At 35.9% G+C, this 19,954-nt stretch overlaps 1 protein-coding gene across 1 annotated transcript in view; it reads left to right on the forward strand.

The window, feature by feature from the left end:
• POF1B (POF1B actin binding protein) overlaps positions 1-19,954 on the forward strand; it is a 105,198-nt gene that overhangs the window by 70,314 nt on the left and 14,930 nt on the right. The window contains exons 8-13 of the mRNA XM_081564053.1: positions 2,160-2,187; positions 3,390-3,464; positions 10,196-10,288; positions 11,132-11,245; positions 12,090-12,242; positions 12,780-12,899. Of these exons, the coding sequence (XP_081420179.1) occupies positions 2,160-2,187; positions 3,390-3,464; positions 10,196-10,288; positions 11,132-11,245; positions 12,090-12,242; positions 12,780-12,899 (583 nt within the window). The remainder of the gene's footprint in view (positions 1-2,159; positions 2,188-3,389; positions 3,465-10,195; positions 10,289-11,131; positions 11,246-12,089; positions 12,243-12,779; positions 12,900-19,954) is intronic.

Genomic DNA, 19,954 nt, shown 5'->3' on the forward strand with positions numbered 1-19,954 from the left:
GGGGCTTAAGAGTGTCTGCTTGTCAGAAGGTTGTCAGTTCTTTCTCTTCATTCCTTCCCCTCCTTTCATCCTCTTCATCCTCTTCCTCTCCTTTCTTTGTTTTTTCCTTATTAGATTCCTTCCATCCTAGGAGATGAGATGACATACAATGAGCGCCACTCTTTTTTTTTTTTTCTGCCCACTGTAATTTTAGCCACTATTATCTTGTACTGAATGGAAATGTAATACACATTGACCTTTCCACCTCCCGGCTCTGTTCTCTTTGTTTCCACTCTCTCTCCCACCCCCTTTGGTCTCCACTTTTCTTCTCTTTCTAAATTGCAATTCAGCAATGAGTAAGCTGGAGGGTCAGAATAAAGAAAGGTTATCTTATGAAACCATTTTGTTTACATTTGTAAATTTCAGTATTAATTGCTGTTGATTGTTCCTTGTTTTGTTTCTTTGTTTTGTTTCCTTGTTTGTAGTAAGAAGTGACTAGAGACATGTATACTAAGTTGACATTGGAATTATAGTTTTAAACATAAAAGGTCTGTGATAATTCCAGTTAGCATTGTGATTCATATTTTAACTTGTTTAATCTTCCATATGCATGCAGCTGCTTTAGTAACACATTAAAAAAGTAGAGGAGCTTCCCTGAGAGCTCAGATGGTAAAGAATCTGTCTATAATACAGGAGACCTGGGTTCGATTCCTGGCTTGGGGAGACCCCCTGGAGAAGGGAATGACTACTCACTCCAGTATTCTTGCCTCGAGAATCCCATGGACAGAGGAGCCTGACAGGCTACAGCCCATGGGATTGCAAAGAGTCAGACACGACTGAGAAATTAACACAACACAACAACAACAAAAAAGTAGAAGATATTTCATTTTTTTCACTAGGGCCTCCCCACAATTTCTATTTTGGCCACCCAGGAAATACCACATAAATATACATAGAGACAGTTTTGTATATGTACAATACATACATAGACAGTCATGCCTTGGGAAATGAAATCTTCAGTTCTCATTCTCCACATTAGCTTATGTATTTTTATAAATGCATGCAAGAGGCTTTGCACAGTGAGTGATCCACTTACCTTTGTAAGGAATACTCATAAACACATAGAAGGTAAAGGTAGGAGCTAACATACTAGCTTATATCTCTAAAATACTTTTCTATTGTACTTGACAATATGGCAGTTGTATATCTATATATCTATGATTTCCTAAGATTGTCTTACTTTAAAATATTTTGTTTTGCTGTCAGAACATGTATACTGTTTTTTTGTTTGTTTGTTTGTTTGAGGAGTATGTTCACCATATGTATTTTGGGTCCAACTTTTCCACTAAGGGCAGAAGGAACAAGTAGGCAAGAATAAGTTCTTGTCTGTTGCCACTGACAGTGCAAGAACTGTATCCTTCCCAGCTTTCACAATTTCCCCAAGAAACCAGTGCTAGACTGGTATAACCACTAATAATCATCTTGTAGCATTTGTCTACCTCACATGGTTCCACAAACGGCCTTCTAATACTCATGGACAAACCCTCATTTTGATACTGGAAATTCTATTATCTCACTAAAATTTTGGTCATGTTGCTTAAGGCTATGTCCCTATATAAGCATTTGAATATCCTTTAGGCTTTGTCACTGATATATATATATATATATACATATATATATATATACACAGGGGTATAGATTGAATGAGTTAGTCTTGCAAGTTTTGGTTTTGCTTAAAATGGTATGAATAGCTTAAAGACACTGTAGGGAAAAGCTGAAATCAGCATTGAAAGGGAGCAATACAAGGAGGAAAAGAGGTGGAAATAGAGAATGACTATTATTGTTATTGTTCACTCAGATGTTATTTGTTGCCAAACACTGAAGACTTCTACATCTAGTCACAAATAGACTGATTTAATGGATGGTACTAACTAATTCTGCATATTCTATTGGTTTGTTATTGTTTATATTTAATAGATTAGTTAATTCCATGAAAGTTATCTTTATTTTTGTCAAGTGCCATTTTGGTTAGTTTTAAATTTTTCATTTGGATTATAAATTTCATTTGGATATATTATGACATATCAAAAAGTAAGATAAAATATTTAGAACACTAACATTTATATATGATCAATGTATATATTTTCCTAAGATTGTCTGTTTTTTATTAATTCTTGCAGCAAACAGGACTTTGAGTCTACAGATGAGGTAAGTGCTAAAAGAGTTGAAAATCAAATATAGTTGATAACAAAGCAGATTCTGATATTTGCACTAAAAATATTGTTTTAATTTGGTATCTTTGTTAGACTGGACACACAGGTTAGTGAAAGATACAACGATCCTTTTGCCTTTGAAAGGATATAACCATTTATATTTTTGTAATGGCTGTAAAGGTGATAATTGTTAAAAATAATAATCATTCACACACAAAAAATGTTTTATCAGCTGTCGCTGTCACCTTATGATTTAATTTGTCCTTCCTTATGAGAACATTTAAAAATTCATTGACTACATACTCTCTGTTTTAGAAAACTGACATCTACATTAACTAAATTTTAATTTTAGTAAAAAACTAAACTTTTTTAATGAAAAAATTTACTTCAAGTCGCTGGCTACTCTTGCCAAATAGCCAGTGACTTGAAGTAAATTTTTTCAAGTATTAATTCTATTATATACACACATCTTGTTAATAATTACTTTTAATGGAATAAGTCATCAAATAGAGAAAGAACTGATTTCAATGTAATGAAAAGCACAATGACTCCTTTTGTGTTAATTTTCATCCTTATTTCCAGTGTATTGATAAACTGCATTCGTTACAATAATTCAGTAGCCCTAAATTGCTTTTATGAAGTACTGACTTCAATTTAGCTTCTCACTTAAAATTTGTTGAAGCTTCTTAATGTTGTTATTGCAACATCATAACCTTTCAAAAGATTATGCAAAATTCATGCAATTTGCAAATTCTCAATAAACCTTTGATTTTATTTCCCAAAATTTTTATTATTTAAAATAATCCACCTCTAAAATGTTATACCACCCAACAAAACTTCTAGTTGTTGAAAGATACACTGGAATAAAGTGTTAATGGGGTTTAAGTGACCACACTTTTGTTTTTAAGTTACTCTTTTAAAAAATAGAAATGGAACATCTGATTGATTGCCCCAAACTTTCCTCTAAAATCCCTGGAATGCAGAGCTCTTTCCATGGTGTATGTAGTACTATCAATTTTTTATAAGTAAGAACTGATAAGGCTACTAAAATTTGTAGGAACTATTGCCTGAAAAGTGAAATAATATTTTGATGTCTCTAAAAATAGGTCCGTCTCTATGAAAGTCTGTGGATTGTTGATCCTATGATTAAAACACTAATGTGTATCTGTTAAAGGATAAGCCTCTCTTTTCTTACAGTCAGAAGACATTGAATCATTGATTCCAAAAAGATTGTCAGAATTTACAAAACAGCAAATTCGCTATATTCTGCAGGTGAGATGGGGTGAAGAGTGGCTGTGAATTCACAACTAAAAACCCCCTAGCCTAGGATATTTCCTTTAATTAATAACAGAAAGATTTAAATTAAAATCCTGTTTCACAAGAGTTGATTACATTTTGATTAAATGAGGGCTGAATTATAGTTTGGTCAGACTATCAAAGACTAAGTATTGAATGACTAACATTGAGGAAATTGTTATAGAAATATTATTCCCGTGGAATGCCCTTATTCTCTCCTCACTGATGTAGCACAACCTGATTCTAACTTACAGACTTTGCCCTCCTCTTCTCCATTCTACTTTCTATACCTCCCTACCCTAGCCCTGGCAGATGGAAAGGTCATTGCATTGATTTTCCTGAATTGTGGAAAGTTAGAGACCACTGTAGCAATAAATTCCCCTACACTGAAAGGGAGAGACAGATCAAGATAGATCAAAATAGGTGCTAAAGAAATACAGCTAAAAAGAAGAGTGCATGCGTTTGCAAGAAAGGATTCTAAAGACAATCTAGTTTTGTCTATTGAGGCAAATTTCTAAGTTTGCTATTTGATCTCAAGCCTTTATCGATCATTCAGATATTGGGCCTGGCATCTTATCTGTGCAACTTAAGTGAAATATAAGTGTGTATTATAAACAGACAGTGGTATAGGGAACGCATATGCTCTGCAGAATCTGAATCTTGGCTATATCCTTGATATTATTTCTGGTGGCACGAGGTCCATCCAAAGTATAATGAAGGCCCTTGAAAAACTGAGAATATTTGCATCTAAGTTCCTGAGAGACATTAGTCTGTAGTTTTCTTTATATTCTCTTTGATTTTGATGTCAGGATAATCTAGCTTCATGAAATGGATTGGGAAATGTCTCTTCCTTTTCTATTTTCTGGAAGAAACTGTATAGGAGTGGTTTTAATTCTTCTTGAAACATTTGGTATAACCCTTCAGTGAAAATACCTGGGCATGGATGGCATAGATGTATATTTTTTTATTTATTTTTATTTATTTATTTTTTTAGAGTTTAAAAAAATTCTAAATTCAATTCCTTAGTAGTTATAGGTCTATTCAAATGATCTGTTTCGTATTGGGTACGATGTGATAGCCCGTGTTTCTCAAGGAAGTAGTCCATTTCATCTAAATTGTCAAATTTTTATGTGTGTATTTTTATGTGTATTCATAGTACTTTCTGACTATCATTTTGACATCTGCAGGGTCTGTTTTACTCTCCCCTGTTTAATTTCTGACACTAGTGATTTGTGTCTTCTGTTTTTGTTGTCAGTTTTGTCAGAGGTTTATCAATTTCATTGATTTTTTTCAAAGAGCTATATCTTAGTTTTATTGATCTCTATTTTTTCCGTTTACATTTCCATCGATTTTTTTTTTGCTCTTATCTATATTATTTCTTCCTTTGCTTGCTTTTGTTTATTTTGCTTTTCTTTGTCTAGTTTCCTGATATGGGAATATAGATGATTGATTTCACACTTTTTCTATTTTCTTTTTTTTTAATAAATTTATTTATTTTAGTTGGGGGCTAATTACTTTACAATATTGTAATAGTTTTTGCCATACATTGACAAGAATCAGCCATGGGCCCACATGTGTTCCCCTTCCTGGACCCCCCACCCACCTCCCTCGCCATCCCATCCCTCTGGGTCATCCCATTGCCCCGGCCCTGAGCATTAGTCTCATGCATCGAACATGGAATGGTGTTCTGTTTCACATATGATAATATACATGTTTCAATGCTATTCTCCCAGAACGTCCCACCCTCACCTTCTCCCTCAGAGTCCATAAGACTGTTCTATGCATCTGTGTCTCTTATTCTGTCTCGCATATAGGGTTATCGTTACCATCTTTCAAATTCCATATATATGCATTAGTATACTGTATTGGTGTTTTTCTTTCTGGCTTACTTCACTCTGTATAATGGGCTCCAGTTTCATCCATCTCAATAGAACCGATTCAAACGTATTTTTTTTAATGGCTGAGTAATATTCCATTGTGTATATGTACCACGGCTTCCTTATCCATTCGTCTGCTGATGGACATCTAGGTTGCTTCCATGTCCTGGCTATTGTAAACAGTGCTGTGATGAACATTGGGGTACACGCATCTCTTTCAATTCTGGCTTCCTCGGTGTGTATGCCCAGCAGTGGGATTGCTGGGTCATATGGAAGTTCTATTCCCAGTTTTTTAAGGAATCTCCACACTGTTCTCCATAGTGGCTGTACTAGTTTGCATTCCCACCAACAGTGTAAGAGGGTTCCCTTTTCTCCACACCCTCTCCAGCATTTATTGCTTGTAGACTTTTGGATAGCAGCCATTCTGACTGGTGTGAAATGATACCTCATTGTGGTTTTGATTTGCATTTCTCTAATAATGAGTGATGTTGAGCATCTTTTCATGTGTTTGTTAGCCATCTGTATGTCTTCTTTGGAGAAATGTCTGTTTAGTTCTTTGGCCCATTTTTTGATTGGGTCGTTTATTTTTCTGGAATTCAGCTGCAGGAGTTGCTTGTATATTTTTGAGATTAATTGTTTGTCTGTTGCTTCGTTTGCTATTATTTTCTCCCATTCTGAAGGCTGTCTTTTCACCTTGCTTATAGTTTCCTTTGTTGTGCAAAAGCTTTTAATTTTAATTAGGTCCCATTTGTTTATTTTTGCTTTTATTTCCAATATTCTGGGAGGTGGGTCATGGAGGCTCCTGCTGTGATTTATGTCGGAGAGTGTTTTGCCTATGTTTTCCTCTAGGAGTTTTATAGTTTCTGGTCTTACGTTTAGATCTTTAATCCATTTTGAGTTTATTTTTGTGTATGGTGTTAGTGTAAGCATTTAGTGCTATAAATATCCTCGCAGCATGGTTTTAGTGTGTCCCACAAGTTATGATATGTATTTTCATTTTCATTCAATTTTATGTATTTTTTATCTCCCTTTGACATCTGTGTTGAATGGTGGATTATTAATGTTTAGAAGCGTATTGTTTAGTTTCCAAGTGTGTAGAGATTTTCCTATTGTCATTCTGTTATTCATTTCTGGTTGGATTTCACAATGGTCAGAAAATATACTTGAAATGAGATCAATTTTCCTGAAATAGTTTAGTTTTATAGTCAAGGATATGGTCTATTTTGGTGTATGTTCCATGAGAACATGAAAGGAACATGTATCTGTTGTTGGATAAAGTATTCTGTAAATGCTGATTACATACTTTGGTTGATGCTATTGTTGAATTATTATATACTCTTGCTCATTTTCTGCTAAATAGTTCTATAAGTTGCTGAGAAAAGAGTGTAAAAGTGTTAGTTATAGCTGTGGATTTGTCTGTTTCTCCTTTCAGTTCTATCAGTTTTTGTTTGATACGTTTTGCAGCTCTGTTGTCTGGTGCATAGACATTTAAGATTGCTATGTCTTCTTGGTGGATTGACTCTTATTCTGTAATGTCCCTCTGTGTCCCTGGTAATTTTCTTTGCTCTAAAGTAATTTTTATCTAATGTCAATATAGCCCTCCTGCTTTCTTTTAAGGCTTTCATGGTATATCTTTTACTTTCATTATATATATTTTAATTTTCATTATCTTTGAAATGAGTTTCTTGTAGAAAGCACATAGTTAGGTTATGTTTTTTCTTATCACTCTGTCAAGTCAATCTCTGTCTTTTAACTAGTGTATTTAGATCGAGTTGTAATTATTGGTATGTTAAGGCTAGACCTGCCATTGTGTTTTCTGTTCGTTCTGTCTTTTGTTTCTTTGGTTTCTTTGTCTTGCTTTCATGTGGATTACTCAAGTATATTTTAGAATTACATTTTGATTTATCTCTAGTGCTTTTGAGTATGTCATTTTGTATAACTTTTTTAGTGGTCACTATATTATATATCCATAACTTATCCCCATGTATTAGTGTCAACATTTTATTGGTATCAGTTAACTACAGAAAACTTTTCTTCTTTCATCTTTCTTTTAGCCTCCATATTTATGACTTTTTAAATATTTCCTTTAAGTACATTGAAAGCCACGTCAGACAACATTATAATTTTTATGTCTTGAATCATCAAATTTAATATACAAAATGCAAAAAGAGAAGGAAAACCTACTGTATTTGCCCATATTTTTGCTTACTGTGTTACTTCTTCCTTCTTGATAGTCCAAGTGAGTGAAAGTCACTCAGTCATGTCTGACTCTTTGCAACCCCATGGACTGTAGCCTACCAGGTTCCTCAGTCCATGGAATTCTCCAGGACAGAATACTGGAGTGGGTAGCTGTTCCCTTCTCCAGGGGATCTTTCCAACTCAGGGATCAAACCCAGGTCTCCTGCATTGCAGGCGGATTCTTTGCCATCTGAGCCACCAGGGTCCAAATTCCTTCTATCTTTTCCTTTCTCTTCAGAAAACTTCCTTCAATCATTCTTTTAGTGTAGGTCTGCTAGTGAAAAATTCTTTTTCTTTTCTTCTAAAACTGTGATTTCCCCCTCATTCTTAAAGCTTTTTTTCCATTGGATACAGAATTTGCAGTTGACAATTCTCTTGTTTCATCACTTAAAAAACATTCTGGCTTCTATAGTTTCTCATGAGAAATCGACTGTCATTGGAATTGCTGTTCCCAATAGCTAAGATTTCTTTTGCTGCTTTTAAGATTTTAAATTTATCTTCAGTTTTAAAAAGTTTGGCTGATATGTCCAGGCATGGATTTCTTTGGATTTATCCTGCTTGAGGTTTTCTCAACTTCTTGAATGTGTATGTTTGGTTTTTTGCTAATTTGGAGGTGTTCTCAGCCATTATTTTTTCATCTACTTTTTCAGCTCCACCTTCTTTCTTTTCCCCTTCTAGGATTCTGATGACATGAATGTTAGATATATGTTATACTCCCATTGGACACTGAGGCTCTGTTCAATCTTCTTCTAATCTATTCTCTCTCTGATGTTCAGAATTAAGTATTTTTGTTGTTCTATCTTCAAGTTCACTTATTCTTTGCTCTATCCTTTCCATTCTTCTTTTTAGTCCATCCATTGATCTTTTTTTTTTTTTTTAACTTATTGCCCATTTGGTTCTAAAACTTTCATTTGGTTGCTCTTTATTTGTTTTCTCAGATTTTCAGTTGTGTTGCTGAGACTTTCTATTTTTTGTTATAAATCTTTGCAATTTCTTATTGAAACATTTTTAAGATGGCTATTTTTTTGCAATTATTTTATTATTTTTTTAAATTTATGTATCTATTTTTTACTTTACAATATTGTATTAGTTTTGCCATACATTGACATAAGATGGCTATTTTAAAATCCTTGTCAGATAATTCTAACATTTTTGGTATCTTGATGTTGGCATGTATTAACTCTTTTTTTATCAAGGTGAGATTTTCCTATTCTAAGAATAAGTGATTTTTCAATTGAAACCTGGACGTTTTGAGTATTATGTTATGACTTTTTATTTTGCTCAAATCTTCTTTTGTAGCAGGCCTCCTCTGATACTGAGCAACAGAGGAAGTGGGGAGACTGCTTATTATTGCCAGGTGGGGATGAAAGTCCAGGTTCCCTACTCTGCTTCTGTTGACACTGGTTGGGGGAGTATCTTATTGTTCTTCCTGGGCAGGGGTAAGGAATTGTAGGTCCCTACTGATAACACCCTGGTTTGGATGGGAAAAAGTGTTGTGGTAATGTTCCCCTCTTGGCCTCTACAGACACTGTAAGGTGAGTAGCTTCACTTCTGTTGGACAGTGATGAAAGTCTTGACTCTTCACTAAGAATTCACTAATTCCAATTTGGTGACTAAGCAGGGAGATTGAAGGAGAGATAGTCTAGTTTCCTTTCTTGGCTTTTGACGGTTTGGGTAGAGTAGAATATAGTTGCCTGTTTTTCTGTGATGTTTGGCTGGAGTAGAGTGATTATTATCTAAATGCTATCTGCCTTGATAGGCTGCCCTTTTTATGGTCCTTTGGCTAGAGAGAGCAGGCTTTCCTAGGGACTTTTGTTGTCCATATCTCTGGTGTGTTTGGGTTACTGATTTCCCCAACATCACACTGATAAATGAAGCAACAAGAAAGCCTAGGAAATCACTTCTGTATTTTTCCTTAGCTCCCAATGTTCTAAACCAGACTTCATTCTTTTTTTCACCTTTCAGAGTCTTTTTATGTATGTTTTATACATAAATTCCAGGGCTTTCAGTTATACTTAGCAAGAAGAATAGAGAAAAGTATTTCTGCTCCATCTATTCAGAAACAGAAGTTGCCTGTCTTAAAATCATTTTTCTTTGAAGAAATGAGTTTAACCTAGTGAAAGTATTTTTCTCCCTCTTTAAAATTTGAGATATCTTTATACTTCAAGCTTAAACTTAATTTGTACTATATTGTTCTCAACTCAGTCAAAATCCACACATTTGGCAGCACACTTAGGGAGATGCAATTTATTATTTGAAGATTGACTGTCTCATCTTTTCTAATCCTTAGAGAAAAAAAGTAAATTTGAGAATTTTCTGATCTATTTCTATCATGAAAAAGGTGATACTTTATCATGGAAAAAAAGAGACCCTTTTTCAAATAACATAGCTATGATCTCTTCAGGAATATTCATTGGATTACTTATGCATGTTATTGACCAAATGCCCTGCATCACTATTCTAATATTGCCATATTAAAAATGAAGTTGTGAATAAGTTTGCTTCTAGAGCAGAAAAGTTAGATTACTATTACTTATATTGCATGTTTTAAATGCTAGTAAAAATAAACCATCAATCGTTTTCTTCCCCCAGATGAGGGATATGTCTGACAAATCTCTCCGACTAGTGCTCTCCACGTTCAGCAACATACGGGAAGAGCTTGGACATCTTCAGAATGACTTGACAGTAACATTTACTTTGATTTTTCTTTCCAAAGCTTTTCTAGTTCTTAGCTTCCTTACATACAAATCAAAGCATTCAGTCTGCCTTTTAAAAATTTAATACAATAATATTGTGCAAACCCAGATATAGTTATTTTCTTGCAACAGTTAATTGGGGTTGGAGGAGAGAAGTAAAGAGCTGTCCAGTGTGAAAATGAAAGAAACTCGGGTGCACATTTATTATTTGCTTTACCACTAAGGTAATTTAATGCTGAAAGCCAGGGGGTAGTTTGTAAAATTAGAATAATCTGACTCATTGATTGGGAACTTCCCCTTTTCTGTAATAATAAAGCACACTCTGAATTTTTTTTTTGAATGCTTGAAAACTTCTATCTCTAAGAACTAACATTTTTTGATTTCTATTTTAATTGGTGTTCTTCATGACACCAGCAAGATACATTCAGAATACTTTCCATGCAATGAATTATTCCTTGAGGACTGTGGAGTGGGTTTTTTGTTTCTGGGTTCTGATGAATACATTCAGACTTTTAATTTGAAAATTCACAACCTGCTGGGATTAACAAGGAGTCTTTGTGGATGTAAGAAAAAATGTTAAATAATTCAGAAGGTTCTGCTTCATTGCACTTAGGATTCATCAATTCATCAAAATGTCTATCAATGCAGGTTTTTAAAGTTTCAATCATTTTGTATCCCATATTTTGATTAACTTTTAGAATTCCATTTTATTAAACAACTGCAAATGAAATAAGTGCTTATTTAAACATTCCAATGTAAACAGATCTTTGTATTATGTAACTGTTGACAAGTTTCTCTAATTCTGAATCATAACAAATAATTTTGGTTCTAGTCACTGGAAAATGATAAGATAAGACTCGAGAAAGACTTGGCATTCAAAGAAACTCAAATAAAAGAGTATGAAGAACTCTTGGCATCAGTGAGAGCTGATAATCACAAACAGCAGGTAAATTGATATTTTCATTGATAATAAGTTAGATTGATAGCTTTTCATATGCACAGTTAGCACATTGGGGTTATGAGATACAATCCAGACAATTAAAATAAGATGGAATAATTTGTTCATATGGAAATTGAGAGGCCTTGGGTATTTCCAGTTACTGAAGCCCTCTCAGAAAAATGTATGGATTTATATATATATATATATATATATATATACATATACACACACACACATATAATATATATCTTAATATGAAGTGTAAACAATTCAAAATTTTCTGTTATTGGGTGACAAAAATTGTATAAATATTGAATATCTAAATTCACTCACTCATTTGGTCTACTAGTGTGTTGCTAAAAAGGTTTTTGTAGATCTTAACACATGTTTGCTTAATGAGTAATTGAATGAATGAGCACTAAAAGTTTTCTACAGATATCTGAGCAGAGATAATTCTTAGGAAATCATAATAAATCTCTGAGGCTGATTCATTCCTAAAATTTGGTCCTATGACAATCCCAAATTTTGGTTGAGTTTCCAGTTATTACATAGTCAGGCATAGGGTTATTTTGGTGCCTATCAGAAGGTAGGTTATCATATTGCCAAGGAGTAGCAAGAATTTGCTAAATTGGTACACTGAAAATTCATCTAATCTTGATTCCTTCTCACTCAAGAAGGTAAGTGAGAGTAATATCTTTCATAGCTGACTTAACTTACCATTTAAAGATAAATATATAAGCAAACTGGGCATGGGAAAATATTTGCTTTGTTTCATTGAATTAATCAACTAAAAGCACTCTCTCCTAAAAAGTAGAATCCATTTGTCTTATTTACTATGTATTCTTTACAGCAAGGACGTCAAGACTCAGCCTCAAAATGCCAAGCATTGGAAGAAGACAATCTCTCGCTTCGGCATACGCTATCAGACACAGAATATAGACTAAAAGAATTGGAATACTGTAAGCGTAATTTAGAGCAAGAGAATAAAAATCTTAGAATGCAGGTATTCAAATTTTGTTTTAAGCATGTGCTATTGCCTTAATTATACCATTGGTTATATATACAGCTATGTGCTGTGCTAAGCTGCTACAGTTGTGTCTGACTCTTTGCGACTCTATAGACCATAGGCACCAGGCTCCTCTGTCCATGGGATTCTCCAGGCAAGAATACTGGAGTGGGTTGCCATGCCCTCCTCCAGGGGATCCTCCTGACCCAGGGATCAAACCTGTGCCTTTTAGTCTGCACTGGTAGGCAGGTTCTTTACTACTAGTGCCACCTGGGAAGCCCATATGTGTGTGTGTGTCTGTGTGTGTATCCAATTCAACGTGAGAAAATACATAAACTGCTTTCCCATAATTTTACATGAAGTTAAGTCTTAACTCACTGCCATTTCAGCTGTATAATGAACTTCCAAAAAAATCCCTCTGATTATTTCAATGTTTTGTTTAATTATGTGTTTTTCATCTATTAATGTTTTGTAATATAATATGTATTTCCTTCATAACAGTCTAATTACAGAAAATTATTTTGCCTTGTGTAGGTTTCTGAGACTTGTACAGGCCCAATGCTGCAGGCTAAAATGGATGAGATTGGCAATCATTACATGGAGATGGTAAAAAACTTAAAAAAGGAGAAAGATAGAGAGATCTGCAAACTAAGGGTATGTAGATCCTATACTGCATAAATATAGAGGTCTGCAAACTAAATTAAGGGTATGTAGATCCTACACTGAATAAATGTACAGGTCAGCACAGACTTTCTAATAAGATAATGTTGTTTTCAAGTTTAAACCTACAAAGAAAAATCAACTGAAGGTAGAATGATAGGAGTATGCAATCAAACTTTTTGTTAAATACATATCATTTTCTAAAGAATATTGTTAAATTGTTTTATAATTCAGCTTCATCTTTTCTAGGAAAGAAAAAAGATGACATTAAGATGGGGTTGTTGGTTTTTTTAATTTTGATTTATTTATTTGGTGATGGGGGAGGTGAACACTTTATGATCCTACCTAAAGCTTGCTCTATGCAGGAAAGAACAGCTTTCAAGATTGTCCAGTGAAGCCACATTTGAATTCATAAAAATCTTTCTTTGACTTTTTTTTTAATAAATTTATTTATTTTAGTTGGGGGTGAATTACTTTACAATATTGTAGTGGTTTCTGCCATACATTGACATGAATCAGCCATGGGTTTACATGTGTTCCCCATCCTGAACCCCCCTCCCACCTCCTTCCCAATCCCATCCCTCTGGGTCATCCCATTGCCCCAGCCCTGAGCATTTGTCCCATGCATCGAACATGGAATGGTGTTCTGTTTCACATATGATAATATACATGTTTCAATGCTATTCTCCCAGAACGTCCCACCCTCACCTTCTCCCTCAGAGTCCATAAGACTGTTCTATGCATCTGTGTCTCTTATTTTGTCTCGCATATACGGTTATCATTACCATCTTTCAAATTCCATATATATGCATTAGCATACTGTATTGGTGTTTTTCTCTCTGGCTTACTTCACTCTGTATAATGGGCTCCAGTTTCATCCATCTCAGTAGAACTGATTCAAATGTATTCTTTTTAATGGCTGAGTAATATTCCATTGTGTATATGTACCACAGCTTCCTTATCCATTCATCTGCTGATGGACATCTAGGTTGCTTCCATGTCCTGGCTATTGTAAACAGTGCTGTGATGAACATTGGGGTACACGTGTCTCTTTCAATTCTGGTTTCCTCAGTGTGTATGCCCAGCAGTGGGATTGCTGGGTCATATGGCAGTTCTATTCCCAGTTTTTTAAGGAATCTCCACACTGTTCTCCATAGTGGCTGTACTAGCTGGCATTCCCACCAACAGTGTAAGAGGGTTACCTTTTCTCCACACCCTCTCCAGCATTTATTGCTTGTAGACTTTTGGATAGCAGCCATTCTGACTGGCGTGAAATGGTACCTCAGTGTGGTTTTGATTTGCATTTCTCTAATAATGAGTGATGTTGAACATCTTTCCATGTGTTTGTTAGCCATCTCTATGTCTTCTTTGTAGAAATGTCTGTTTACTTCTTTGGCCCATTTTTTGATTGGGTCGTTTATTTTTCTGGAATTCAGCTGCAGGAGTTGCTTGTATATTTTTGAGATTAACTGTTTGTCTGTTCCTTCGTTTGCTATTATTTTATCCCATTCTGAAGGCTGTAATTTCTTTTTTTTTAATTTAAAAAAATTTATGTATTTTAGTTGGGGGCTAATTCCTTTACAGATAGCTGGGAAGAGAAGAGAAGCGAAAAGCAAAGGAGAAAAAGAAAGATATTCTCATCTGAATGGAGAGTTCCAAAGAATAGCAAGGAGAGATAAGAAAGCCTTCCTCAGTGATCAGTGCAAACAAATAGAGGAAAACAACAGATTGGGAAAGACTAGAGACCTCTTCAAGAAAATTAGAGATACCAAAGGAACATTTCATGCAAAGATAGGCTCGATAAAGGACAGAAATGGTATGGAGCTAACAGAAGCAGAAGATATTAAGAAGAGGTGGCAAGAATACACAGAAGAACTATACAAAAAAGATCTTCACAACCCAGATAATCACGATGGTGTGATCACTCACCTAGAGCCAGACATCCAGGAATGTGAAGTTAAGTGGGCCTTAGAAAGCATCACTACGAACAAAGCTAGTGGAAGTGATGGAATTCCAGTTGATCTATTTCAAATCCTCAAAGGTGATGCTGTGAAAGTGCTGCACTCAATATGCCAGCAAATTTGGAAAACTCAGCAGTGGCCACAGGACTGGAAAAGGTCAGTTTTCGTTCCAATCACAAAGAAAGGCAATGCCAAAGAATGCTCAAACTACCGCACAATTGCACTCATCTCACACGCTAGTAAAGTAATGCTCAAAATTCTCCAAGCCAGGCTTCAGCAATACGTGAACCGTGAACTTCCAGATGTTCAAGCTGGTTTTCGAAAAGGCAGAGGAACCAGAGATCAAATTGCCAATATCCGCTGGATCATCAAAAAGCAAGAGAGTTCCAGAAAAACATCTATTTCTGCTTCATTGACTATGCCAAAGCCTTTGACTGTGTGGATCACAATAAACTGTGGAAAATTCTGAAAGAGATGGGAATACCAGACCATCTGACCTGTCTCTTGAGAAACCTGTATGCAGGTCAGGAAGCAACAGTTAGAACTGCGCATGCACCAACAGACTGGTTCCAAATAGGAAAAGGAGTACGTCAACGCTGTATATTGTCACCCTGCTTATTTAACTTATATGCAGAATACATCATGAGAAAGGCTGGGCTGGAAGAAACACAAGCTGGAATCAAGATTGCCGGGAGAAATATCAATAACCTCAGATATGCGGATGACACCACCCTTATGGCAGAAAGTGAAGAAGAACTAAAGAGCCTCTTGATGAAGGTGAAGGAGGAGAGTGAAAAAGTTGGCTTAAAGCTCTACGTTCAGAAAACTAAGATCATGGCATCTGGTCCCATCACTCCATGGGAAATCGATGGGGAAACAGTGGAAACAGTGTCAGACTTACTTTTTTGGGCTCCAGAATCACTGCTGATGGTGACTGCAGCCATGAAATTAAAAGACGCTTACTCCTTGGAAGGAAGGTTATGGCCAACCTAGATAGCATATTTAAAAGCAGAGACATTACTTTGCCAACAAAAGTCCGTCTAGTCAAGGCTATGGTTTTTCCAGTGGTCATGTACGGATGTGAGAGTTGGACGGTGAAGAAAGCTGAGCGCTGCAGAATTGATGCTTTTGAACTGTGGTGTTGGAGAAGACTCTTGAGAGTCCCTTGGACTGCAAGGAGATCCAATCAATCCATCCTAAAAGAGATCAATCCTGGGTGTTCATTGGAAGGTCTGATGTTGAAGCTGAAGCTCCAATACTTTGGCCACCTCATGCGAAGTGTTGACTCACTGGAAAAGACCCTAATGCTGGGTAGGATTGGGGGTGGGAGGAGAAGGGGATGACAGAGGATGAGATGGTTGGATGGCATCACCGACTCGATGAACATGGGTTTGGGTAGACTCCGGGAGTTGGTGATGGACAGGGAGGCCTGGCGTGCTGCAATTAATGGGGTCGCAGAGAGTCAGACACGACTGAGCGACTGAACTGAACTGAATTACTTCAAAATATTGTACTAGTATTCGCCATACATTGACATGAATCAGCCATGGGTTTACATGTGTTCCCCCTCCTGGACCCCCCACCCACCCCCCTCCCCATCCCATCCCTCTGGGTCATCCCATTGCCCCGGCCCTGAGTATTTGTCTCATGCATCGAACATGGAATGGTGTTCGGTTTCACATATGATAATATACATGTTTCAATGCTATTCTCTCAGAACGTCCCACCCTCACCTTCTCCCTCAGAGTCCATAAGACTGTTCTATGCATCTGTGTCTCTAATCTGTCTCGCATATAGGGTTATCGTTACCATCTTTCAAATTCCATATATATGCATTAGTATACTGTATTGGTGTTTTTCTTTCTGGCTTAATTCACTCTGTATAATGGGCTCCAGTTTCATCCATCTCAATAGAACCGATTCAAATGTATTTTTTTAATGGCTGAGTAATATTCCATTGTGTATATGTACCACAGCTTCCTTATCCATTCGTCTGCTGATGGACATCTAGGTTGCTTCCATGTCCTGGCTATTGTAAACAGTGCTGCGATGAACATTGGGGTACACGGGTCTCTTTCAATTCTGGTTTCCTCGGTGTGTATGCCCAGCAGTGGGATTGCTGGGTCATATGGCAGTTCTATTCCCAGTTTTTTAAGGAATCTCCACACTGTTCTCCATAGTGGCTGTACTAATTTGCATTCCCACCAACAGTGTAAGAGGGTTCCCTTTTCTCCACACCCTCTCCAGCATTTATTGCTTGTAGACTTTTGGATAGCAGCCATTCTGACTGGTGTGAAATGGTACCTCATTGTGGATTTGATTTGCATTTCTCTGATAATGAATGATGTTGAGCACCTTTTCATGTGTTTGTTAGCCATCTGTATGTCTTCTTTGGAGAAATGTCTGTTTAGTTCTTTGGCCCATTTTTTGATTGGGTCGTTTATTTTTCTGGAATTCAGCTGCAGGAGTTGCTTGTATATTTTTGAGATTAATTGTTTGTCTGTTGCTTCGTTTGCTATTATTTTCTCCCATTCTGAAGGCTGTCTTTTCACCTTGCTTATAGTTTCCTTTGTTGTGCAAAAGCTTTTAATTTTAATTAGGTCCCATTTATTTTTGCTTTTATTTCCAATATTCTGGGAGGTGGGTCATGGAGGATCCTGCTGTGATTTATGTCAGAGAGAGTTTTGCCTATGTTTTCCTCTAGGAGTTCTACAGTTTCTGGGCTTACGTTTGGATCTTTAATCCATATTGAGTTTATTTTTGTGTATGGTGTTAGAAAGTGTTCTAGTTTCATTCTTTTACAAGTGGTTGACCACTTTTCCCAGCACCACTTGTTAAAGAGATTGTCTTTTCTCCATTGTATATTCTTGCCTCCTTTGTTGAAGAGAAGGTGTCCATAGGTGCGTGGATTTATCTCTGGGCTTTGTATTTTGTTCCATTGATCTATATTTCTATCTTTGTGCCAGTACCATACTGTCTTGATGACTGTGGCTTTGTAGTAGAGCCTGAAGTCAGGCAGGTTGATTCCTCCACTTCCATTCTTCTTTCTCAAGATTGCTTTGGCTATTCAAGGTTTCTTATATTTTCATACAAATTGTGAAATGATTTGCTCTAGTTCTGTGAAAAATACCGTTGGTAGCTTGATAGAGATTGCATTGAATCTATAGATTGCTTTGGGTCGTATACTCATTTTCACTATATTAATTCTTCCAATCCACGAACATGGTATATTTCTCCTTCTGTTTGTGTCTTCTTTGATTTCTTTCATCAGTGTTGTATAGTTTTCTGTGTATGTCTTTTGTTTCTTTAGGTAGATATATTCCCAAGTATTTTATTCTTTTTGTTGCAGTGGTGAATCGTATTGTTTCCTTAATTTCTCTGTTTTCTCATTGTTAGTGTATAGGAATGCAAGGGATTTCTGTGTGTTAATTTTATATCCTGCAACTTTACCATATACACTGATTAGCTCTAGTAATTTTCTGGTAGAATCTTCAGGGTTTTCTATGTAGAGGATCATGTCATCTGCAAATAGAGTTTTATTTCTTCTTTTCCTATGTGTATTCCTTTTATTTCTTTTTCAGCTCTGATTGCTGTGGCCAAAACTTCCAAAACTATGTTGAGTAGTAGTGGTGAAAGTCGACACGCTTGCCTTGTTCCTGACTTTAGGGGAAATGCTTTCAATTTTTCACCATTGAGGATAATGTTTGCTGTGGGTTTGTCATATATAGCTTTTAGTATGTTGAGGTATGTTCCTTCTATTCCTGCTTTCTGGAGGGTTTATTTTTATCATAAATAGATGTTGAATATTGTCAAAAGCTTTTCCTGCATCTATTGAGATAACCATATGGTTTTTATCTTTCAATTTGTTAATGTGGTGTATTACATTGATTGATTTGCGGATGTTAAAGAAACCTTGCATTGCTGGGATAAAGCCCACTTGGTCATGATGTATGATCTTTTTAATATGATGTTGGATTCTGTTTGCTAGAATTTTAGTAACGATTTTTGCATCTATGTTCATCAGTGATATTGGCCTCTAGTTTTATTTTTTATGGCATCTTTGTCTGGTTTTGGAATTAGGGTGATGGTGGCCTCATCGAATGACTTTGGAAGTTTAGCATCTTCTGCAGTTTTCTGGGAGAGTTTGACTAGGATAGGTGTTAGCTCTTCTCTAAATTTTTGGTAGAATTCAGCTGTGAAGCCGTCTGGTCCTGGGCTTTTGTTTGCTGGAAGATTTCTGATTACAGTTTCGATTTCCGTGCTTGTGATGGGTCTGTTAAGATCTTCTATTTCTTCCTGGTTCACTTTTGGAAAGTTATACTTTTCTAAGAATTTGTCCATTTCTTCCAAGTTGTCCATTTTATTGGCATATAGTTGTTGGTAGTAGTCTCTTATGATCCTTTGTATTTCTGTGTAGTCTGTTGTGATCTCTCCATTTTCATTTCTAATTTTGTTGATCTAATTCTTCTCCCTTTGTTTCTTGATGGGTCTGGCTAATGGTTTGTCAATTTTGTTTATCTTCTCGAAAAACCAGCTTTTAGTTTTGTTGATTTTAGCTATGGTCTCTTTTGTTCCTTTTGCATTTATTTCGGCCCTAATTTTTAAGATTTCTTTCCTTCTACTAACCCTGGGGTTCTTCATTTCTTTCTTCTCTAGTTGCATTAGGTGTAGAGTTAGGTTATTTATTTGATTTTTTTCTTGTTTCTTGAGGTATGCCTGTATTGTTATGAACCCTTCCCCTTAGCACTGCTTTTACAGTGTCCCATAGGTTTTGTGTTGTTGTGTTTTCATTTTCATTCGTTTCTATGCATATTTTGATTTCTTTTTTGATTTCTTTTTTGATTTCTTCTCTGATTTGTTGGTTATTCAGAAGCGTGTTGTTTAGCCTCCATATGCTGGAATTTTTAATAATTTTTTTCCTGTAATTGAGGTCTAGTCTTACTGGACTGTGGTCAGAGAAGATAACTGGGATGATTTCAATTTTTTTGAATTTACCAAGGCTATATTTATGGCCCAGAATGTGATCTATCCTGGAGAAAGTCCCGTGTGCACTTATGAAAATGGTGAACTTGATTGTTTTGGGGTGGA

This window comes from Giraffa tippelskirchi, chromosome X, assembly GCF_054371585.1.
Source record: "Giraffa tippelskirchi isolate mGirTip1 chromosome X, T2T-mGirTip1v1.2.pri, whole genome shotgun sequence".
Taxonomy (NCBI): Eukaryota; Metazoa; Chordata; class Mammalia; order Artiodactyla; family Giraffidae; genus Giraffa; species Giraffa tippelskirchi.